At 31.9% G+C, this 25,798-nt stretch overlaps 3 protein-coding genes across 4 annotated transcripts; 2 read left to right on the top strand and 1 right to left on the bottom strand.

Annotated features, from left to right (window-relative positions):
• The first annotated feature begins 3,485 nt into the window (after positions 1 to 3,485).
• Positions 3,486 to 9,719, top strand: LOC106617949 (transcriptional regulator ATRX homolog). 2 transcript variants are annotated; one of them, XM_014235433.3, is made up of 6 exons: positions 3,486 to 3,601; positions 8,307 to 8,420; positions 8,691 to 8,827; positions 8,892 to 8,969; positions 9,035 to 9,288; positions 9,378 to 9,719. In XM_014235433.3, exons 2-6 carry the CDS (start codon positions 8,308 to 8,310, stop codon positions 9,618 to 9,620), a joined length of 825 nt encoding a protein of 274 aa, XP_014090908.1. In that variant the 5' UTR covers positions 3,486 to 3,601; position 8,307; the 3' UTR covers positions 9,621 to 9,719. The 2 variants fall into 2 exon arrangements, with proteins under 2 accessions (XP_014090908.1, XP_014090909.1); XM_014235434.3 differs by lacking the exon at positions 3,486 to 3,601 and adding an exon at positions 3,615 to 3,912.
• A 1,347-nt stretch (positions 9,720 to 11,066) lies between these two features.
• Gabat (4-aminobutyrate aminotransferase) lies at positions 11,067 to 19,846 on the bottom strand. The gene is made up of 5 exons (XM_014235411.3): positions 19,555 to 19,846; positions 19,247 to 19,365; positions 16,725 to 16,896; positions 14,179 to 14,341; positions 11,067 to 12,350 (listed from the first exon to the last, which is right to left on the bottom strand). Exons 1-5 carry the CDS (start codon positions 19,604 to 19,606, stop codon positions 11,381 to 11,383), a joined length of 1,476 nt encoding a protein of 491 aa, XP_014090886.1. The 5' UTR covers positions 19,607 to 19,846; the 3' UTR covers positions 11,067 to 11,380.
• Positions 19,847 to 22,541: 2,695 nt separating this feature from the next.
• LOC106617933 (armadillo repeat-containing protein 8) lies at positions 22,542 to 25,756 on the top strand. The gene is made up of 8 exons (XM_036360509.2): positions 22,542 to 22,854; positions 23,236 to 23,445; positions 23,508 to 23,739; positions 23,962 to 24,199; positions 24,257 to 24,472; positions 24,546 to 24,617; positions 24,675 to 25,229; positions 25,291 to 25,756. The coding sequence occupies exons 1-8, from the start codon at positions 22,626 to 22,628 to the stop codon at positions 25,531 to 25,533; spliced, it is 1,995 nt and encodes a 664-aa protein (XP_036216402.1). The 5' UTR covers positions 22,542 to 22,625; the 3' UTR covers positions 25,534 to 25,756.
• The last annotated feature ends 42 nt before the right edge of the window (positions 25,757 to 25,798 follow it).

Below are 25,798 nucleotides of genomic sequence, written 5' to 3'. Positions count from 1 at the left end.
CCATTTAGGGGGCTTAACCATGACCACTATTAAACAAAAAATTTTATCCCACAGATGTCCCTCTACTAAATTACCGTTGTATATCATCGTGCTTAGCTATGGCACTATAAAGGTTTTTGTTTAATGGAGTGGCTATCGACCGATTCCGCCCATCTGCAATACAAACATCCCTTGGGTGCCGAGCAATATATGTACATATGTACCAAGTTTCATCACAATATCTAAAATTTTACCCAAATTATCGCTTGGACGGACAGACAGTCACTCAGAATTCAACTCGTCTCGTCATTCTAATCATTCACATATATTATAAGTATATACATAACTCCATATCTATCTCGATTAGTTTAAGGTAATACAAACAACCGTTAGGTGAACAAAACTATTATACTCTGTAGCAACATGTTGCAAGACTATAAAAATAACGCCTTCACATATTTTACTTTTTCTTGGTTTATTAGTAGAGTAGAGTTCACTTTGTCTCAAAAAAGTGTTTATAAGTGGTAAAATCGCTTTACAGAAGCCGAAAAGATGTTGATGACAATGAGAATTTAGCAGGTGCGACCTTCAATAAGCGAAGAAAACATCAAAACAGTGAAAAAAATCGTTTTTGAAAATCGTCGAATCACTATCAGGGAAGTTGCAGAGGATGTTGGCATATCAATCGGCTCATGCCATTCAATTTCTCGAATGTTTTGGGCATGAAACGTGTGTCAGGGAAGTTTGTTCCGAAATTGCTAAAAGCAATTGAGAAAAACCAATGTCGTAGGCCAAAAACAAAACCGTTATCATGCCTCAACCACCATGTTTACCAGATTCGGCTTCTTGCGACTTTTTCCTATCCAATTGATGAGATCAAGAAAGAGCTGATGGCCATACCGAAAAGCGCATTTCAGAAGTGCTTCGGGGATTGGAAAAAGCATTGGCATAAATGTAATAATTCCTAGGGGGATTACTTTAAAGGGGTTAAAATAGATTCTGACTCCAATCGATAACCCGCTAAATAACCATTTAGCCCCAAAATAACCATTTAGCCCCTCGAAAGCGCCCGAAAACACAATAGTCAGCCGATATGGTTTTATGCAGTAGTTTTTGGTATTCACATGAAATCATTTCCATCGACTACAACAACCCTAATGCCCTCCTACCAAAAACAATACATACGTACCTATGGTGTATAAGAATGTACCCATTAAGCGTATAGTACATGCATACATACATATGTATGTGTACATAGTCTGGTGCGTGGGCATATGGCATTTGTATGTGTTTCCCCTTTTTTTAAGCAAAAAGAACAAAACACATGCGCCCATACACTTGCTCTATTTGACGTTACAGCTGTTAACATTGGAACTCTGGAGAATATGAGCACAAGTGTTTCTTTTGTTTATCCAAATCTGCAATAAACAAGTTTCCAATTCTTATGTACTTAAGTGAACACATATGAATATATTATACATCTGTACTCATATAAAGATATATGTAGATACACATATCTGTATGATAAAAAATATATACATTTTGGCACCTAAGCTCCTATTTCCGCAAAAACGCCTTCAATGGCTGGGCGTAAAATCGGCGAAATGCTTAAAAGAAATCTTCAAAACATCGAAATTATGTTTTGCTTTCTCTTATTATTTCAACTTGTTTCAATTGTTTGCATATCAAGTATGAGAAATATGTAGAAAATGAGTTCCTCTATTCAGCATTAAGTAGGTGGACTTAAGGTGAATTAGCTAATTATAGTACACTGCGGACACTCTGCATGCATATTACGGTATTATACGAAAACTGGTGGCGCTACGATTCGAACATGTTAGATAAAGTCTCAACAGAAACTATGCTTATGTTTTTCAATAGTCACACAGAGTTTTTATCCACGAAAATTTAGATGTTAGATAATTATAATAATAACATGGGTAGATGATAGGAAATGAAATTTTCCTAAGGCAAGATCATTTTAAAGGTGTCATGACTATAACCATACAAAGCAGTTCGTGATGAATGAATGAGCCTACTAGTAACGTCTGTACGCGATTAATGGTCCATTCCATATTTCTCCCAACTATGTCAGAATGCAAGAAACAGAAGGATTCTACTGATAATCAAATTATTTTATAGGAAAATCAATTGCTTATAATACATAAGAATTCTGCTTAATTTCTTTTTTTTCACCTATTTCGAAATTGTACCCTATTCGAGCAACCAGTAGTTATTAGTTAGTAGTATAATAGTTTTGCTCACCTAACGGTTGTTTGTAACACCTACAACTAATCGAGATAGATCTTCTCAGCTGGTGTCTTTTAGACGGGTGTAATTTTTTGGGATTTGGTCTTTTTGTTGTTGCTTGATTTATGGGTGATTCACATAGAACTTTTGCTTCGCTTTGGGACAGACATTTGGTTTGACAGAAAAGTTCGATGTATGTATGAGTTCATCCGCCATCCATCAGAAAAAAAAAATTATTCGCCGATGAAGCTCGCTTTTGGTTGAAGTGGTATGTTAATAAACAATATTGTCGCATTTGAAGTGATGTTAATCCAATGATGTTAATCCACAAAATAATTATTGAGACGCCTTTACATCCTCAAAAATTCACTGTTTGGTGTGCTCTATGGACAGAGAGGATCTTTGGTCCATATTTCAGTCAATAGGGAACGCATAGAGCCGTACTTAATGACTTGTTCGTGCCATAACATTAAATTAAATGCTTTTATATAGTTTATTTCGACTTCCCATTTGACTTTAAACGTGATATTTTAATGAAATTAAGTGGATATGTTCTCTTAAGCATAATGTGGTTTAGTGCTCTATTTGAAAGAACTTGATATAGATCTTTGTCTAAATCTCATATCCCCTTATATTGATTTTGGTTTTCTGACTCTTGATAATACGAGAGTATAAAATGTTTGGTTATGCCTAAACTTAGCCTTTCCTTACTTCTTTGTCATAATGTTTGCAAATACCCATTACGATATTTTTAGCCAACAATTTGACCTAACCTAATATAACCTAAAAATGTGGATATTTTTTTAAAATTAGGTGCTGTTTATTCACATTTCTAATTTATGTATGAATTAATCAAATCGAATAATAAGTTATAGGCCTTTTCATCAACTCTAATTTTTTTTAAAAGAATTTACGCAAATATTTCTTGGTAGAGTGCCTAGGGTATTTCAAAAATTTACACACCAACACACATTTTTGGTTTATTTATATTATTTTAATGAATTGAGGAAAAACGAATAGTGAAATTTTGTGTGTTACGCTTTAAATACGTGCGAAAATTCGGTTACAAACATGCATATACACTTATGTATATCTGAGTATATATACATACTCTTATGTATACCTAAGTATATATATACACATATACATATATATATGTCTGTATATAAGATGTGTAAATAAGCATATATAAAAGCGTGTTTATATGTATAAATTTATACATATGTATGAGATGTTAAATGTGTGATTAATAAGAGTACGTTGTGATCTATTTTTGAAAGTTCTTCTCAGCTATTCGAAACATATTGTATTGTATTTTTAAAATTAGTGTGTGATAAGTAACAGAAGAACTGTGAGGTGCAAATATTTTCAAGTAAGTTTAGCCGCTGCATGCTTGTTTGGTGAAAAAAAGGAAAACGCTTCAATTGAAAGTGGAGAAATTACAAGAATTTTGAAAAGTGTTTTTGAGCTTTGAGGTTTTCAAGTTTTTTCAAACGCCGTGTATCCACTTCGATTAAGCATTTTAAAGTCATTCAACCGAAGAAGGTGTTTATTGAATATTATTATATAATTGTGAATTCGAAATTCCAAGGATTGCTGGTAATTTTAACGGAGACAGTGTAAAGGAATGTAAAGGAGATTCTTGCATTGAAAACATTATTTCGAAAATTTTTTTGCTATTAAGTGAGTTAAAAGGACATATATGTATTTACATATGAAAATGCTTGTGGTGACTACTGTTTTTAAATGTTGTAATGAAATATTTATTTAATTAAAATTATTATATTTAATTACAATTATTTAGAAAAATAAAATTTAATACATTTTTGTTCCTTGCTTATGTATAATATGTATGTATATAGCAATAATGTATTTTTGTAAGCACTTAGTTATATATTTAGTGACTTCACTAAACAATATTTCAATTCGCTCATTAGTTAAATTATTATAACTGAACTTTGGCTAGTTAGCACTCAGCAATGAAAAATTAAGAGAAAATTTAATTGTGTAAGAAATTAAGTGAAACGTTTCGCCTTTTTCCAACACAACACGGCGAATTCCGGTATCTCACATCGGTGATGCAGAATTCATACACCAAGTATGTACATACATATATACTTGTACTATAGCAAATGAGGCAAGCGTACATTTCGAAATATGCACACTCTTTTGCATTTTTATGCATACATACATATGTATATACTACACATAAACATACATAGGTATGTATGTAAATATGTTTTTGTGACCTCATAGTCATGTTAATTAAAATCAAAATGGCGCATGGAAAATTTAAAATTGTTTATTTTTTTGGCTGAAAATTCGAATAAACAATTTTGAATATTGACTACGTTCCTATAAATTATTTTGTGGATCATAGAATACCAGATGTGCACATGTATATAAATACATATGTTTTTATGCTTAAGCAGTTAGGCTAGTTTAGAGCTCTAAACAAAAAATCGAATTTCTTTCCTTCAGACTTTATTAAAAATGTAATTAAGTGTATAAAAACATTTAATTTGACATTTCGATACAAAATTGCAGTTGCTGGGTCGGTCTTCGGAATAGTCTTTATCAAGAGCGTATCTACGGTCGCCCGTGATTCGAGCAGCTTCTGCTATGTTCAATGTACAGGATCCACATACGACTTGTGTTAGCCATTCAGAGTTTACTAGATAACGTTATTGTGAACCTACAGTTAAATTTTCAGCTCGATATGTGAGATAGTCACTGAGTACCATCCTTGCTATATTTAATAAATTCAGTTTTTAGAAAAACACGTTTAAATTGTTATCTGCTGGCGCTGACCAACCCCAATGCTTCGACGCTACAGCGCATTGGTTCGGGATTTTTTCACAATTCCAATAGTTGAAGAATTGACTCTAAAATGCATTTTAACCCAAGACTGTAGAGTTTTCAAAAATCCTAGGCTTACTTAAAGGCTTAAATAAATTATTCTTAATCATTAAAATATCAAAGAATGCTATTAATTGTTATTTTTTATTTTTTTATATTATAATTTTGTTTATTAAATTATCTGCAGGCTTTTTGAAAATAAATAGTATCATTTTAAGCGTATACCTAAATACATAGAAATTCATATCTACCTATGTATATGTATACAATAACTGTGTCATTCAGTAATGATTTCTGTCTGCCAATTTGTCTGCTATAGTTTTATAGACTTACATATATACGACTATATCTACAAATATGAGTACATAATATTACTTTACCGAAGACGATGAATCACGGTTGTTATCTATATACATACATATGTACATACATACGTATATTTATCAGTGATTCCCGCTATATTTGGCTATTGTTAATATAATATGCAGTTTGACATTACGAGTCTGCGAAAATCATTACTCACATTATAAATAAATAGGCGCAAAATAGCGTGCTGCATATGCATACATATGTACTCAAGTACAAACATACACACACATATATATGTATGGTATGGGTGTATAAAATATCATAATAGAATATAGTATTTTCGAAAAATGAGAAGTTTTTTGAAACGCAACCAACAATCATTTCTATTTTTATGCCCTTTTCATAAACGACAATAAGCAAAATACAAAATAAATCCTTCTTTTAGCAGCAAATCTAGATGAATGTTCATATACATATATATAGTATATATGGATCATGTTCAATGTATTATACATTTTTACTAAAAATACTCGTACCTGTACTAAGTAAATGTGCCAAGTGCGATTACGCGTACTAAATGTGTATTTATAAGTGTTGCAAAAATTAGCAATTAGTAGGAGTTCCGAAATTAAAAAAATATATATATATACATATATATATTGTAGTACGATTATTTCGAAATAAATGGCATTTTTGAACTGTTAAAGCACATCTATTTGGATTATGCAGCTACTAAAAAGCATACATATCTGCATTATGTACAGTACCGTCTGAGTAGACAACAAATTTATTATATGAAGTTGCTATAACGACAATAAAAATAACAGGACTGTCGTACTCCGTAGATAAATACTTACATATTTATTTGATTATTATAAAAATTGTTTGCACCAAAACCACCGGTGCTAAGCTGCGCTCAATGAACAACATCCAACGAAGTTAAGCCGAGAGAGATAAAAACGGAATTCAATGGTTTCATTACATTATTAGTATCAAATAAAAAAATGTCCAAATTTGCAAAATATCTTTGGACCGCCAAATTTACATTTTTCATACAATCATGTACAATGGAGGGTCATTGTACAGAGAAACATACAAAAAATGTTAAGAAAACAATCACTCAGCGATCGGTGATTGTCTTCGAGTTACAACTGCATGCAATTTGAAAAATGTTTTTGAGAAAGTATTGTGCATTTAGCCTTTATAGATAAACTGGTTGAACTGAACGGTTACATTTTAAAAGGCTGTTATTCAAAAAATATTTGAAATATTAATTTAAAATTTTAGTATAATATTTTTAAAGGTATCGAAATATGCAAAAAGGCAAAGGCTTGTAAACTCCAAATTTGGTGATGGGAGCATTTTCATTGATTTCTTCTCTATTTTATCGCATAAGAAAGCAAATTTTATTCTACATTCAGGTTTATAACACGACAGAATGTTCGAGCTCATAATTGCTTATTGTTATGATTAAAATGGCTTTATTTGCTCATTTCTTAATGGCCATAAACAACCTTCAACGTATCATGTAAATAATAAATTAGTAATATGAGTTATAACCATTTCGGTAAAATACGATAAAGAAAGTGTTTGTTTATCCACAAAATATATGACATGCGCATACGAGTATAATATACCTATTTATATTTATTAGTTATTTTTTAATTTATGGAACTCATTTGCTAATGCACGATGCTTAACTATAAAAATAATATAGAGTTTATCAGTTTCTAAATGAAAGAAATATGCAAACAAAGCGCCGAGTTTTATGAATGAGTAAACTTTTGTAAATATTTATTCAAATGTTTATATTAATTTATAAAAATTGAATAAAATATAGACTCATTATAGTACAATAAATTTTGTAAGATATTACATGCAACGTGCAAAAGTTACTATAAATACATATGTATGTGTATATATACAATACATATTTACAAATTTTTACACAGGAAACAAGAAAAAAAATCATAATTTTGCTGATAATCATTTATTTATTTTTTCCGATCGTTTCAATGTAAATTTCATATCTTCTAGTTAAAAAAAAATTCTTCGATTATGACCTACTGAAATTTTTGTAGAATTTCCAAAGTATGTTTTGGGTACTTTTAATAAAGTTCTTAACATTTCTACGTAAAAAAATTATTCCCATGAGCAAGAAAGTAATATTATATATGAATGTTCTAGAAGGTATAGGATCTGCTAGAAAAAAACAAAAGTATAAGTTAGCTAGAACGAATTTTCTCGTTTATATGTATTGTTTCTGTCTAAACATTTTCGTAGAACATTTTGTTCCATATTTTAGCCTTCAACTATCAACTTCTACGTTCTTTATTATACATAAGTTAAATATAAAAAACTGCAGTAAAAATGGAATTTTCTATAAAATTGTTATACTGTTTAATTCTCTGAATAAAATAAAGCTCAAAATTTATCAATGTTCATAAAATATTTTTTTCGCATTATTGCATAAAAACCATTAATTTTCAAAATAAGTTTCTACTTGTTAAAACCTTTTAAAATTTGCACCAACACAAAGACGATTTTAAGAAAAAACGTTAACTCGTGGAGATATCTCGTCAAATAAAAGAGTCTTCCATACAAGGAGTTGATTTTGATCGATCAGTTTGTATAAGATATATGTATATAGCTATATGCCATGACATAGACAGACGGACATTGTTAAATTGACTCGGCTCGTCCGGTGATCATTTATATACATATATATATTATAGTGTTTGTGCTTTGTGGCAAACTTAATATACCTGATGTTACGTAACCTTTGACAGAATTCTTATTTACTCATACTCAATAATAACAATATCAAACTTAAGATTTTAGATTGAGTAAGAAATTTGAAAATATTTTAAAATAAAGTAATCGTATTTAATATGTAAATGTTCTTTCAGAATGTCTAGTTATCGCCCACGAAGAACTCGCATTTATGGCGCCAATTACGATATGGGTGAAAGCTCCTACAAAAAGTTACTGGAAAGCATAGACAATAAAAGAGGCGTCGGCCGGTAAGCTTTTTCATAAAATATGATAAGTAATAGATTAAAAAATTACTTTATTTATTCTTTCAATCGATTATAATTAAAAAATTGTATATCACAATTCGAAAACTAGCCTCAGAAATTTCCTTGAGTTCAATTTTCCCAACTTTTCCTCAACTTATTCACAATTTTTCAAATGCTTTCAAAAATTACGCGCTCTGTAAAACATCCCTTGTAATTTTCATTACTACACTTACACAATTTAACTTTTACATTTTCAATCAATATTACTGACAGGAGCTCAGATTCACATGTTCCTTTGGCTCGTGAAACCAGCTTACCACCGAAAGTGACCTTTTTGCAAGATGAGGACGACTTTGATCGCGAAAAATATAGAGCCTCACTAAGAGCCAAACTGCAGCTCGATGATGAGGGTAATAAAAGAAACAAAAAATTTACTAAATTTAGCTTATATTACGAATTTTCTATCTACTTTAGATTCCGATCTTTTTGGCTCCACACTCAAGCAATCAAAGTTGAGACTTGCAGAAAGAAGTAGATATCTGGATAATGAAGGTGAGATCCTGCTCTATATCATTCTAAATGTATATTATATAAAATTTTCTTATATACATGTGTAGATGAAGACATTTTGGGCTCTACCTACAAACCATTGAAATTGAAGGGCTTAGATGAATCCAATGCTGTAGAATCTTCACTGAAATCGTCATTGAAATATAGAGCTTCAGCAGAGCCATTCGAATCAACTTTGAAGTCATTGAAATTGAATGGTACAGATGAGTCAGGATTCGGTGAAAGCATAAAACATAGAGCATTAAAAGCTATCGAAAGAACCGGCAAAGCGAGGTCTATCTTGGACGACTTAGATGATCAGGTAAAGTACAGTTATATTTTTGGAAATAAATTTGTATATTTTGTTAATACCGTAATATTTTATATTTGCTTATTAATTTCACTTTGTAGGAGGCGAGTTCATTTTCTTCCAGACGTATTAAAATCAGAAGTGAGAACGTCATAATGGGTGATACCAGTACCACAACCGAAGCTTCCTCACGCATGAAAGCTACCAAAGCTCGCCTAGCTGATCTCGAATCGGAAATGTCGTCGATTAGTGAAAAACAAAGTGAACGGGAAAGGCGTAAAAATAATTTAAGAAAATTATTGAATGAAAGCGAATCTGATACTTTTAAGGCCATAGAAATGTAATTGTTGTAATGTTGTGTTATACGAGTACGTATTAAAAAAAGAAGAATTGTGGGAAATAAAGTGTTTAAGTAAATGTTAAAGGGAGATCTATAATGGAAAGCAAGTTTCTATTTTATATTTAATGAATTTGGGAACGTCAAAGCTTGCTCCAGTGTTTTGGTATGTATTTTTATACGCTGAGCAAGGTGTATTAAGTTTGCCACAATATATGTATGTATGTAACACCCAAAAAGAAACTTCGGAGACCCCATAAAATGTATACATACAAGTATATTAATGATCATGTGACAAGCTGAGTCGATTTACCCATATTCATTTGTCCGTCTGTCTGTCTGTATATAATATATGCGAACTAGTCTCTCAGTTATTGAGGTAATCAAGGGTGTTGATATCGGAATCAGAATTGAAACCGATAGTAAGATGTCAGAATTTTTAAAGTTCGAAACAGAAATTGTATCGGTTTTGGGTGTCACGGAAACCAATTTTATTGGTTTTGTTATCAGAAACAAAGCAAGAGGTGAGTCGTTGACAGAATCGAAATGTAAGTTAAGAAAATAATTTATATTATTGTTTCATTTGTCGTTATTTCTATAAGAAAAAACATAAAAATAAAACACAAAATGTCATATTTATTGAGTTTATGGAAAAAATCAAGATATTTTAAGAGAATTTACAAAACGTAAAAAACATAATTTAACACCCAAATGCGTGTTTATTCAGTCGATAATGTAAAGTAAATTTGTAAACTAAGCATGTATACAAACATACAAGTATACAAACATACATGTAAATCAAAAATACAAAAATCCAATCAGAGTCTGTGACACCATTAAAAATTAGAATTGGTTTGCAATTCTGACAACTACGCAAATCTACCTTGGATTTCACAACACCCGTGAGTGATCTGAAAATTTGCAAACGTTCTTTTCTCCCCAAGAAGCTGTTCATTTGTCGGATCCGCCGACATCGGACACTATAGCTTATAGTTGTCATAAAAACTTACCCAACAAAATCAAGTTTTTGCATGTTAACTTTTTTATTTGTGAGGAAAGCAACCAAAGCTAACGGTTTTTTTTTGTTTTTATATTTACTGATTTTGCTCCTGTTAATCCTGAAGTTCTGAAAATTCTGAAAAATTTGTGTGTAGTGCGTGCCACAGATATCGTAAACATTGCATTAAAGCTGTGTGTAAATAACTGGTCTACGATGGATAAATAAAAACCGAAACTAAACAAAAAAAATTAGCCGAGGAAATAACAGAAACACTAATATATACGAGTAAGTATATATGTTTAGGCAATTTAATAATGATGATAAATTATAAATAAAATGGCTCCGTTGATTCCTCATTGGATGCTTTAGTACTTTATAGGTCGATCAACCAATTTCAGAAAAATATTTTCTAATGTTTGCCGATAGTCCTTTGAAAAATTAATTAAAACTTCATTTTGTATTTGGTAAATAAAGTTCGTTATTTATTGGAAGCAAATGATCAGAGCACAATTCAACATTTGTGTTTTAGTATTGTATCCTATACTTTATCATTCAACAAAAAAAAAAACGCTTTTGGCTTTTTAAATTCTCACATTCTTATCATACAAAATTGATATGATAAATTATACTAAGTATTCAAATACTTTTGCGCATATTCCGCTTTAACGCTATAAATGGGCTTAGACCGTTATTATCTACATATATATTTGGTGCTAAATGCAAAGAGAGGCAGCAGCTCATGCAAGTGTGGTAGCTTTGCTATAGGATTACAATTCTTTCAATACGCTTCTGAAGACATCCAAAACCATGTGTGCATGTTTCTCTTGGAATATCAAAGCTGGTCTGAAACGAATGGAGAACTCGCCGCAGCCACCAGTCTGTATACCCTTAAGTTTGAGACGTCCAACGAAATCATCACGAGCTTTGGTGTTTTGGCAATTCACCGCTAAAAATGTGCCGCGTCCTCTTGTCGAATTTATGATATGTGAATATTCTTTTTCCAAAGCTAAAAGACCATCTTTAAGCACTTTACCAGCAGCGTTTACATTCTTGAGTAAATTCTCATCCTTAATTACGTTGATAACTTCTTCCAACAGCAATAATTTGCTAGGCTCACCCATCCAGGTGTTGAAGACACGATAACCTTCGGCGGGTTGGAACTCTTTCTTGTGGAAGTAGCCACCCAATTGCATTTTTTTGCTAAATGTCACCACATCGGGTGGTCCATCCAAGTTGAAGTGCTCGTGACACCAAAATTTACCAGTACAACCGCCACCAGTTTGTACCTCATCGATCAGTAAGGCGGTACCATGGCGTTTGCCAATTTTTTGCAGTCCTTGAAAGAATTCGGGTGATGCTTCGTTGTCACCGCCTTCACTTTGTATAGGTTCAACTACAATGCCCGCTACTGGTATACCGTTTTTGTTGTACTGTACAATTAAGTCTTCAACTTCAGCCAAGCAACGCTCGTCTTCTTGTTTGTTATGACGTTCGTTTTCAGCGAGTGGATATTTATATTCGGGGAATGATGCAATTGGCCAATTGAATGAAGGTACATCGATTTTATGTATATACTTAGAGTGTGTGGTTGAGAGTGCGCCCAAAGTGCGTCCATGGAATGCGCCCTTGAAGGAGAGTATGCTTAATGGCGGCGAGCCTGGCTGTTGATTAATCATGCAAGACAGCTTTTCGGCCTCTGAGAACTCGACATTCTCACCACGCTGATGGCGACGGTACCTGTTAAGAAAAGTGATATATAATTATTATTTCTAATATAGGCAGCTTAAAAAATTGTTGAAAAATTTAATTATTAGTAAATATACAGCACAAACGTTATAAAATGCATAACGATACCGAAACCGGGATCCTGCGAAAACAAGTATAATGTTTAATTTTGAAGGTTTTACTGCAATAAACTGCTATAAGCGAGATTCAAGCAATACTAGCACTGATCGCTTCAGAATAGAGAGTGATGGACAAAACGAAACATTTAGTTAATGCTAAGTGAAATAGTTTTAAAAAATATTGCAGAAATAAATACGTTTAGCTTCTGCGGTTGAGTTGTCCGAAGAAAATTTCTAAATATTTGCTAAATTGGGACATCACTGAGATAGTCCAAATCGTGAATATAAAATTGTTCAACCACCAGTGGAGCTGAAGAAATGCTGTGAAGGTGTTTCGTTAATCTTAAATGTGCCAAATTCAAACAAACGTATATTAATATTTAGCAGACATATTCGTAAGCCTATTTAAAAGATTAACTTCTAAGCATTTTAATTTAATTAAAGCTCTGTTCGATTACTCAAGCTTTAGAGAGTGCCGAATCGAACAAATAACTTGATAAATCGGTTATTCAATTCAAATCTTCTCTTGTATTAAACTCAATTGAAGAACTTTGTAATATAATATATTGAAGTTAAATGTAATATATTGAGTTGATTTGGAAAACGTCAGCCAGAAGAGCGGAACTCATTGTTTTGGATATTTGAGGTTTAGACCAACTCCACTCATGTTATGTGTTAAACCATTAAATTAATTTTATAACTTTTGAAACAACTTGTCCACTTAATTTCATGCAATATCACATATGCATTTTAACCAACCTATATGGTTAAGAGTAAGCTAGAAAGTCGGAAAAACTATACTTGGTGTATTGGTGGCAGAGAAAGGTCTTGACTGATTGCATTAACTTTTCATTTAGTTAAATACGCTCAAGTACGTATTCCTATGTAATTTCATGAAGATAAATTCCGCACTGACCGACATATTTGGCTGAAAGTCTGCTGAAACAACGAAAATCATTATAGATAATATTATATATGGGGGCAAATACGTGGACTAATTTCACACATTTTCGATATTATTCGTATCCAGAGTTATAATTTCACTTAATTTTTTTAGGATACCTTACGTATTCACCGATATACCTATACGGTTTGAAGCCAACCGGAAGTTTAATATTCTTATATTAGGTATATGAAAGTTAGAATTAGTATACTCCCGATTTTATCTATTTTTGGCATTACGACATATCGTCCACATATGAACCAATATATGAGGTGTAAAGTCAACTGGATGTCTAAAAATCATGATATTAGTTATATGGGGCTAGAGCAAGTTTTCGCCCGATTTTATCAATTTTTAGGACAAAGATGTACTGTTAAAAAAATACGGTCTTTCAATTCCATTAAGATAAATGTACATATCCGATATATGTGCATATATATGTACATATGCGGTATATGGTAAAGTCAGACGGAAATTCGAAAATATTTTTATTAGGTATGTATATAAGGACTATGAGAAAAAGTGACCCGATTTAACCAATTTTTGAGATAGAGACACACCATTATCAGAAAAGGATTGTCTTCGAATTTCATTCATATATCTAACACATTGACCGATATTTTCGGTAAAAAAAAAGTAAGCTGTTAGCACTGGGGTCCACATTTTCGGTATATGGGGCTTGAATTGTTATGTTCCTTTACCTTCATACTTTAAAGGCACAATTTGTTCAAAGTTTTTATAGACACACAATAAATTTAATGAATTAATTTCTACTTACCAAATAAAAATATTTTTGTATGCATTTTCATTTGAGCATGAACCACACATCATAGTTGTCAAATTACTAAGGCCTTTGGGTGCAATTTTGTTAAGAATAGATTTTAAATGTTCCGGCCATTCTTTTCCGGGGAAAACACCCAAAGCTGGACGGTTAATTAAAGCTGCAAAATAAAATTAGTTTAAGTTACTTATGAAATTGCCATTGCTTAAAGTTAAATTAAAAAAACAACGAAAATGAATGAAACGATAGCTGTATTTATTATATGAAGAAGGAAGGAGCTTAGTCTAGTAATAACGGGCTACTAAAAGGATAATACTAAAACCATTCCGCTTGATGATTCTCTGTCTACGATGGCGATTATATGTTTATTTCGTACAAGAAAAGTAGTTATAGCATTTTGGCTGAAATGGAATAATATATCTTTCGTGCCTCTTTTTTGATAAAAGAAATGCTGCTGATACCAAAAAAGGACTTTATGACTATAATTCGGGCTCTGCAGGAGCTGATACAACCATTCGTAAGTGGTTGGCTAAATACCATATGGGTCATATGAACACCGAAGCCGATGGACGCTATGGGCGTCCAAATCGGGCTGTTATGTAAGAAAACCATAAGATAGATCGAGATAGCTGACACTCTAAAGATAGAAAAATGTGTTGGACATATTGTTCAGGAATATTTGGGTATGTAAAAGCTCCCGTAAAGAGGATGCTTCGTTCACTCACAATCAAGGCAATGCAACGTGCCTTACATTAATAGTCACGAGGTATCCAGCTACTTTCTTCTCAGATCTCATGAAAAAGAAATTAAGCGACAATGAAAAATTAAATGCTGAGGCGACAGCCTTTTTTAAAGCAAATGACAAACGTATGCCAAAAATGGTGATAAGAAAAAGGAAACTGGAAGATCGCCGCTGTAATCAGTGTGTAGTGAAATCCAAATTTACAAAAAAAACTGGATTTTCTATAAGATTATATGAACTTTTCAGCCTGCCTGTTACAATCCTCTCGCAGCACCACCACCAGTGCATCAACCACGCCAACTCGATGGGATTATTTTAAAGCGGAATTAGAGTGCCTTTTATGAAGCAATTGACATTAACGGCACTGGCTTGTCATATATGAATGTCATATTAATTTGGTCTTTGTTAATAGCTTCTCACTGACACCTACTTCTCCTTCATCTTTATTATTTTAGTACATATAATTAGGGTATTCACAAGATGTCATATTGTGTCATATCGTCATATTGCCTTATTTTTTTACGACTGTCATATCAACACTGTTGTTGCTTCCCATGCAAAATTGAAATACGACAAAAACAACATGGCGAGGTATGTTTTTTGAGTGTACTATTCTATCAGCTGTATATGTTTACTTTTTTTATTGTTGACGTTTAAGTGTCTAAAATTAATAAATTTGATAAATTTATTTAATAATATGGAAGGAAACCATGATATTCAGCTAAATTAAGTTGAAGAAAAGTGAAAACCAAAACATCGCAGAAGCTTTTATTTTATTTTTTCACTTTCTCGTGGCATTTTTGTATTTTTAATTTTTTACTACCAGCTGGTGAAGTATAGAAATATTACACAATATGACATACAACAATTAAGGTATTTTTAAGACTTTTAAAATACGACATAAGACAAAGCCTGTGAATTGCCTAAATTTATATTCCAAAATATTTGTATCATTAAAAAGAATTTGTTTAACTAAATCTTTTCCAAAAAGCGCACCTAACTCTCACATCTCTTTTTCATCATTAATTACCAATACAAAAAAAACATTTTATCCGATTCTTGGTATATCTTATTATTTCATTTATTTAATTTTTAACAAAACTGCCACAACTTTTGGACTCGATGTGTTCAAGTGTATTTTTAGATATCATAAATAAGTTTCAGTGTTACAGGCACGCCACACCTGCTTAGTGTGTTTGTGGTAAACATATGGTATTACCCCTTTGGTTCAGTGTTTCCAAAAAACAAAGTTTATAAGTATAAATTACATATCAATTTTAATTTTATCAAGTACTTCGTGGGAAAAAGATTGTAAATCAAGAAACAACTTTAACTTTGTCTGCACCGAGTAATATATTAAATTTAGCCTCTTCGGTTGAGTTTATATCACATAAGTATATCTCATTTGAGGATGATTTTAATATAATTTTACAGTAAAATATAGCAATAAAACTAAGTGAGTATATGACTTATAATGTAAAATTTTATTGTAATCAAGTCACAATTTCGTGGAATAATGACTTTTAAAATCGTTTTCAACATTTTTTAATATAAAGTTTTATCAACACCTGAAGGTATTGCCCCCGCTTTGATCCTTGAACTTAAACTGTTCGGTTACACCTGAACTTAGCCCTTCCTTACTTGTTAGTAAAAAATTTTTTAAACCAGATTTAGAAGCATCAGAAAATAACATATGCATCTTCTTAAGAGATTGTCGTCTTAGCAATTTTTTTAGAAGAATTCTATCTAACTTGTTTTAACATCATTGATAATAGCAGGTATTTATGCGTTTGATACTCACTTTTTAAATTTTTTTCATTTTGGAAGACATTCAAGAGGCGGGGATGATTGTAACCTAATGGCATTGATGAAATTTGTGTGTAAACATCGAGCAAGGCATTGCCGTCGACATCAACCAGATAGTTTCCAATAGACTTTTCAAAGTCAGCGAAAAGTTGAACTGTTTCGGCATTCTGAAAAAGAAACATCATAAAGATATTTTATTTAATACTTTGGAAATTATTACTCATGAAAAAATATTGTATATTTAACTCATGATAATAGGTCAGAACTGTTGAAAGAAATTTACGAGTATACCTTCATTTTTCTAGTTTCGAAATTCGGCCTAATAGTGACATTTTTTTCTCAAATATCACTTCACTAAATAGGCTCCAACATTTCATGAGAACATTCTTCCTTATTCTACGTGTTAAATAAGCATCGGTAAAACTTTTTGATTTTAAGAAAATATTCGAAATAATTCGAAAAAGAATACAAATCTGATTGGCAAGGCTATATATGTCTACTATCGGAAAACGGTCTACTGCCACGAATTCACAGAGGAAAACTAAGCAACTAACAATTATTCTATTATCAATCCCTGTCAATACTGAAGATTATTCGTGATTATTTTAGAAACATGACAAATATAGACAGATTAAATTATCTACTTAACGACTACTAATTAAGTAACACTCTAAAGGTTTAACTATAGTATAGTTAAAAAAAGATTGTAGTGAAATAATAGTAGCGCACTTAATCTAACCGTCTATGGCTTACCCTAAGAAGCACTTTTAACTATACTATAAAAATATAAAATTTAGAAAATAGGGAATCGCAAATCAATTAAATAATAATTACAATAATATTAAGCTGATTCAAAAAAAAATATTTAATTTTTTTTTTCGAAATCCTCACGTAAAAACTTTCGTGGAAATGTAGAAAGACGCCTGTGAAAATCAGAGCCCTTAATAATAATATTAAGAGGTCGCCCATCGCAGATTTCATTTTGGAATTTTGCAACTCTGAACCGGTTTAGTTATATTAGAAATTTTATAGAAATCATATATAGAAAGTTGACGCTCTACAAAAAAGTCTTTAGAAAATTTTTGATTATGTTAACCACTTAGGAGATATTCGAGGTCAAACTTAAAATTACAAAAAAATCACATTTTTTTTACAATTTTTTTTTTTTAATTTTTTAAAGACTTTTTTTAGAGCGTCAAATTTCCTATAAGAATATAATTTGGTTCAACAATCCGTTAAAATATAAATACAACAAAAATTAGCTATGTTGATATCTTATCCCTTCACAGATAATGAAGCTCCCAAACAAGCACTTAATTTGAATCGCTCAGTTTGTATGTCAGCTATATGCTATGGTGATCCGATCTGAAAAATATTCAAATGTTGTAGCATATCTCGTCAAATAAAAAAGTTTTTGGTACAAGAACTTAATTTTGATCGGCCGACAAATTAGCAGTTTCTTTGGAAGAAAAGGACGTGTGCGATATCTGAAAAACTGAGGGACTAGTTCGAGTATATACAGACAGGAGAACAGGTGGAAATGGCGTAACCAACTCAATTCCAGCTGATCATATGTACATACAAGTATATGTATTTCATAGGGTCTCCGCCGTTTTCATATGGGTGTTACAAGCTTCGTTGCAAACTTAATATACCCTGTTCTGGGTATAAATTTTGTAATAAATATTATTAATATAACATTAGTATAATAAAAGTTGGTACCAAAAATATTATAATCGGTTAATATCTACCGCGAGATCCCATATATCGAATAAAATATTTTCCATTTCTTTAGCAGACCTTATTTAGAGTGGTCTATTTCCGAGGTACTTATTGTAATATGTGAAGAAGTTCTATTTTCATATTATGGTTTGATATCGAATATGAATGAAATCAGTTAGTAGCATCGCTAAGAATATAACTTTACTTACTTACTTCTTTCCAAGCTTAGATTTTTAATATTTATTTATATTTTAACACTTCATAAGTTTTTTTTTAATTAAAAACTAATATTTAAATGATTACCGAAATTGTCAATTTTTAAATTTTAGATTATTTTTTTTTTAAATTATTTTCGCGCAAATATTATTAATTTATTTTTATTTACATATATATTTGTATCTTTTATCTAATATTATCAATATTAAAATATGAATTTATAAATATTGTCTCTTTTTTACCCAAAAAAGTAAAGTAATCTTTTTTATTTAAGCTTATGTGCATAAACGACATCACATCATAGATTCGTCACGCAAATACAGAATGAAAATCAATTAAAGCGAAATATCTGTTTGCTTGAGTACCTGCAATTTAAGTGATCCCTTAATGAATTACTTACACTTAGAAACATGTTATGAATACATATAAACGAAATATGATATGTATATTCAAATGTTGGTATATTGTGTGCATGTATGTATGTCATAAATACATACAATACTACTCAACAAATTTAATAATTATTAAGTGGCAACTGGAGTAAGTAAATTTTTTCTAATATACACTTTTCAGACTTACTTGTATAGCACTCAATTTGCCCTTCAATTCCAGTGACTTAGGACCTGGTATGGTTTGCGTTTTGACAGCTGGGGCTGCAGGTTCCGCCAGGGTAGCATAATTTCTAGGATATGCCAAACCTGCGAACACGAGGACACAACAAATATGGTGTGAGAGAAAAATATAAAAAATAGCACATACATTTTACTATCTACATAAGTACATATGTATATAGTAATTGGATTTAATCGATTTTGACAAATAACTTTTTTTGGCTGAGTTTTAGTTTCTTTTTTCATATTTTATTCAATTCCGACACAGTTATTTACCTTTCAGAACACTACAGTGCCTCGACACAACCGTTGCTTTCAGGAAACTCATATTTATTAATTAAATGAACACTTCAAATGCGAAAATAAAAAATAATTCAAATTATTGCTGGTTTTGTTGTGTCAATAACTGTGTTGTGTGACCGTTGCTACCGTTGCGCACTTTCGGAATCAACGTTAAAAACTACTATGAAAGAGCAGCATCCAGGGCGAATTGTCTTGTAGTCGGCCCGTACTGGATTGTGCGCACAATTTCGTTTTGTTGAAATTTTACGCTCCCTAAAAGTGGTTATTATTAGGGGGTACGCGAGTAAATGTTAACGCCGTACGAGTACCTACCAACTATACATGCATGTGTGTACAGAAACATATACTGAACTATACACACACACTTGTATGTGGTGATGGGGAAGTGCATACAATAACAATAAATTGCGACATCACCGATACCGCCGTCATAAAACCACGAGCATTCCCTCCTAAACGAACAACCTGTTTGTTGTTTGTAAATTTACTATCACAACAAATAAATAAAAAGTAATCGGCTGTGAGAATTCACAAATTTAGAACTGAGTAGCCATGCACTAGTTTATATACAAACAAATATATATACATTCAAACATAAGCCACGGGAAAATTTTTGGATGAAGTGATGAGAACGACACAAGTCGCGCTCCAAGTGAGTAAGTGAAAAGAAAACAAAAATTCTTATCCTATGCATAATAATCATTAACTATAAATTATATTCTTAACAAATCTACACGTGTACGTACGTTTATAATATGGTACGTGTGCCGAAAATTAGTTTGTTAGGGTGGTCTGACAGAGTTGGTAGTTTATGGATACTTCTAAAATATCAAATGTAAATATATATACTTTGCCGATAGCTTCTACTATGAGTTTTAGAAGATTAAAATAATAAGATTTGAGCTACTATTCTATTAAAAAGTTAAGGAAGTACGAGATTCTGAGAACAAAGAAGTTAAAAGTTTCCGACTTTTTACAACGCAAACTAAATAGATAGGTTAATATGCATGTAGTTCAAGGTCAAACATTTTATTAAAAGGTTATACCCACTTGTGAACTCAAATAAATCGAAACGTTTGTAAATATAAATTTGGCAAAATCCTCCGAAAATTTTAAGTTGATCCGATATTGAATTTTTGTCAATAATCAAAATTTTGACTAGTTCTGCAATCATTACCTGTATTCATGTATTGTAATAATTTTTTTGTTTGTTTTTGAGTATGAGATAATTTTAAGCAGAAACATCTTTTTCACCGATAGATACCTTTCTTCTCCTGGATTTCAGCTACGGGGTCAAGGAAATCCAAAAATTGTTTAAATGAATTTTCGATTATTAAAGTAAAATTAAACTGAGTTCTGTTTTATATATTAATAAAATAAAATGCACAAAAAACGCGTTTTTTCTGATTTGCGAATGGATAACCCCTTAACTGAAGTCTTCTTGCCTTCGTATGTATTTACGTTCATTGGAATATTCAAGCAATGAGTTCACAAGACTTCGCATTAAGTGTTCGTGCTCTTCAAATTTAACTCCGCTATGTTTTTCTGGATAAAGTTTCTTCATAGAAATACACACGGACTCTTTTTTCGCCCAACCCGTTTAAGTGGGGGCGAGGGGATGACGAGGAAAGACGAAGGGGCCGTGACGCTCGTGCTCTGGTAGTACGTTTTGTGTTCTTGTTCCTAATAGCTCGCTGCTACCAACATCTGCATTCCTTTCCATTTTGAAATTATTTTCATGTTTGCAACAACGCTCGGTTTCAAATGAAGTTTGATTCGTTCAGAAATTTTAATTTTGTTATCGATTTTTATACCCTGAACAGGATATATTAAGTTTGCCACGAAGTTTGTAACACCCAGAAGGAAACGTCGGAGACGCTTACCGATAGATTAGTATTCTAAATATTGTTCGATCATATTCATGGTAATTTCTAGTAAGCAAAATGTGAAACCATCATCACAACATACAAATGAAATTGCAACACGCTCTAAGTGTCGTATATCCGAACCGCACAAACATTTGCGACAATTTTGTGAAAAGGAATGACTCGAGTTACTAGACTCTTTTCGCTCATGTTACAGCACAGAGCACCAGCAAAAGAAAATTTGCTGATAATGAGCGACATAAGAGTCCCCATGTGAACGCCGACTAAACGAACGTAGTACCTGTAGTTTAAACAACACATATACTTATGTGTGTAGAAATTTGTATATATGTACAAATATACATATGCATTTATGCACAGAATTTGCGGATTTTTATTGTCTCTACAATTTATTTTACAATATATGTACATACGTCAGAATTTGTTCTCAGACGTTAGTAACAGGCGCATTAAGTAATAATAAATTCATTAAGAAAAGAAACAATGTACTTTTTGTGTTATCTACACCGGTGAAAGCATGATAAGCTAATAGGTATGTATATTTATGCAGATTCCAAAATAAACAATAAACAGTAAAATATATGTATGTTTATGTGTGTATACACATATTAATACATTGTATATGAAATCTGATAAAATCCGAATGCGATACGGACTAATTAAAAAATATGGAGTTATTATATGAGACAATGCAAAGTAAATTAATGTAACAAATATGTTAAATATTATAAAACAGCCAAATGTATGTACCTTGCAGTGAAGCATCCCAGAGAATTAAGATGTCCTTTCTGTCAGATTTTACATATATCATGAATACATTATATAAATTTAGTCCTTAAATAATTAGAACAGGCTTACATTTCCTAAATTTAGCGATTTGAATTGTCCTTAACCGAACTTAATTCTAAACCAATTGCCTGGAAGCAGAAGGTACTTATCGCATACTTTTAACGGAAATCGCTGACAGTGAGCCTAACTTGCTTCAACTTATTTCAAAATATAAAAAACAAAAAAATTACGTGTCATATTGTGCACCCGGTAGCGACTATTTTGAATTAATTTTAAGGAAGAAGCAGCATTGACATGTTAAATAGTTTTATATCATATACTTCGGGATGGTATTTGGGATAGCTTTTTTTTTGTTAAATAATACATAAAATGTGGACTCTAGCTCAGGAAGCAAATTGGGAAGAACTAAAATATGTTATCTCGAATGGTGATGGTGTTGACTGCCGAGAGGCATTAATAAAAATCAAAGATGCAGTTATTGGTAGCAACAAACAAAAAGGTGCACTCATCTCGCATGACTTGGTGCCTGTCATACTCAACACTTGCATCGACCAAGATCAAAGCCCAGATCGGAAAATGGATGCACTGGTCATATTAGGTAAAATGAAACTGTTTCCAAATTAATTTGTGAAAATGCGAAAAAACTTTGTGTGCGTTTATATGAAATTTTACTTTGTATGTATATATGTGTAGAAAATTCGCAAATTACAGATGGCCCGTCTATACTTAGTAAATTGATACGGTTAGAAGTCGTAACTGAGTAATTTGCGTATTATTAAGAAGATATACATAGATATCTTTACTAAAATTATAATTCATCAAGAACCAAATGAATTAGCCATATAGATTAAACAACTTCTGTTAGACAAATTAGTTTTTTGTTTTTGTTAATAACATATAACTGCATATCACGAGTGTCATTTTTGTAAAATTTATCGCACACAGTAAATTTATACATCATACCTTTTTTTCTCTGTAGGTTCATTGGCGAAAGGATCGGAAGAACAAGTTGAGCTGCTAGTGAAACAATATAATGTCGTACCATATTTGTTAAAAGAAATTGTTTCAAAGAATAATAGTAAAAAAGGCGTTGAAACGTGTCTCAGCACATTGCGGTCAATATTTGAACATCCATGCGCTCCCAAAGAAAACTTTCTGGCCAACACGGATGTTTTGAAACATTTTTTGCGTAAGTGAAATCTAAAAATACATATGCATATTATATATTTCTATTGATTTATGTGTTTTTAGGTCTTGCTTCTGCGGGTAGCTCATTAAAAACACAAATATGCATAACCAGCATACTTGAGTCGGTGTGTCAGACAAACGAGGATCAACTGCGACTTCTGCATGCCGGCACATTGCATATATTATCTCGCATGATTTGCTATGACAACGAAGATATACAAATACCGGCGCTACGTTGTTTATCCTGCATGTGCTATTCAAATCGATCGGTCGCTGACAATATTTGTGTTATAAGGTTAGTTATCATAAACAAGGCCGTAGAGTGAAGACCGAGGGGGGGATGATTGTAGTGAATTGTTATAGAAACAAATCTCTAGAACACCGGGCCGCATTGAGAACTACGTGTCTGGGAGGAATTGTTCTCGATCTTCTCTCGCTTTTTCACTTCTCATAATCACTTATAAATGTCTCTAATATTAAAACTTTTAACATATTTTTATTTTCTTTAATATTGCAGTTTTCAAGGCAGATCTCTGCCAGACATACTCAATTCTCTAACTTCGAGACTGTTTTCTGCTGAAATACAGTTAACCGCGGCCAGATGCTTAACCTATATTTACAGGTCGGGTACTCTGCCCTCAACGGATAATAGAATATCGCAAAAAGCGCTTCCCACCTTAGCCCGCTTATGTGCCGAAAGTTTTGATCACTCTATTATAGCGTCTGCTTCGGAAACGCTAGCCTATCTTATAGAGGTGCGTACGAAATTATTACTACTACTATATACTCAATAAATATTTGATTTTTTTTAGATTGATTCGGAACTGCAACGCACCGCCGCAATTACGAATCACTTGCTGAAATCGCTATCCGATTTATTGCAAAGTCAAGACCCTGCAGTCAAACAAGCGGCGCTCTGTTGTTTTGCATCTTTAGGAGCGAATGATGAGGCAATCAGAAAGCGTTTAATGGACACATATGGTCTGATAAATGCTATATTAAATGGATTAAAAGATTCCAACTCACAGGTGGGTTGCATATATTTTCTGTTTAAAGTTTACAATGAGTTGTTCTACATTTTGTCTTCTTTTTTTGTAAAAGGTAAAATTGTCTGCCATTAGATGTCTACACTCGCTGTCGAGATCTGTGCAACAGTTACGCACCACATTTCAGGTATAAAAATCTATTTCGTATACAGACATTATAAATGTAAAAACTAAATATTTACAGGACTACACAATTTGGGAACCACTGATGGGTATATTTGCAACCGAAACTTCTATTGAATTCCTGGTTGCTGTTACTTCAACCATTTGCAATCTACTTTTGGAATTTTCACCATCCAAGGAACCCATAATTAATGCCGGCATTATTGAGAGATTGTGCCAATATACTATGCATACGGATCCCTCCCTAAGATTAAATAGCATATGGGCTTTAATGAATATGTCATTTCAGTCCGAAATGTATGTGAAAACTGATATTATTAATACGCTTGGTACCAAGCGTATATTGGAGTTGGTGAACGATACCGATACCAGGATTGTGATGAAAACATTAGGGCTGTTAAGAAATTTATTGAGTAAAACTCATCATATTGAAATAATTATGAGAGCGTATTCATGTGAAGTGCTCGAAGCTATTAATAAGTTACTAGAATCCGATCATTCGTCGGAAGTTAAAGAACAAGCGTTCTGTATTATTGGCAATATTGCAGCTGAAGATGAGAATGGTGATTACATTATAATGGATAATAAAATCATGGCTCACTTGGCTGCCTTTCTGGTACGTTATTTACATAAATTTATAAAAAATTTAAAATTGTTAATTATATATTTTTTTTTAGTTCCATCCTGATATGAAACTTCAAGCGGGCGCACTTTTTGCTATCTACAATCTCGTACATCGGAAGGATTCATGGTCAATGGAAAAGTATTCTCGACTAAGTGAATCGAATATCATTAAGAATGTTAATGAATTAAATAAGAAAACTACTCGGAACAAAGCACAATGTGAAGATTATATAAGCCGAACTTTAAAGCAAATTGTTATACAATGTAAACATTTCTACCCGGAGATTTTACAGTAATTATTAAAAAAATATATACACATAATAATGTACATATGATTAATACTATTATAATTACAATAGTTTTATGTTTTCAAACAGTTTTTCTTGTTGAAATATACTGTAGCGTTTTGAACGTAAGTGGTTTTGATAATTAAAATCATAAAAGTATGAGAAAATTTATATAATGGTATTTAATACTGTTCTTCAATCAAATCGAATAAACTTGTACCGGGAGTCAAAATTATTATTTTTTTTATCGTTTGCTATTGGCTGCAGCTTTAGG

This window comes from Bactrocera oleae, chromosome 6 (assembly GCF_042242935.1).
Source record: "Bactrocera oleae isolate idBacOlea1 chromosome 6, idBacOlea1, whole genome shotgun sequence".
Lineage (NCBI taxonomy): Eukaryota > Metazoa > Arthropoda > Insecta > Diptera > Tephritidae > Bactrocera > Bactrocera oleae.
The sequence above is the reverse complement of the archived record's forward strand: the minus strand, read 5'-3'. Positions and strand labels throughout refer to the sequence as shown.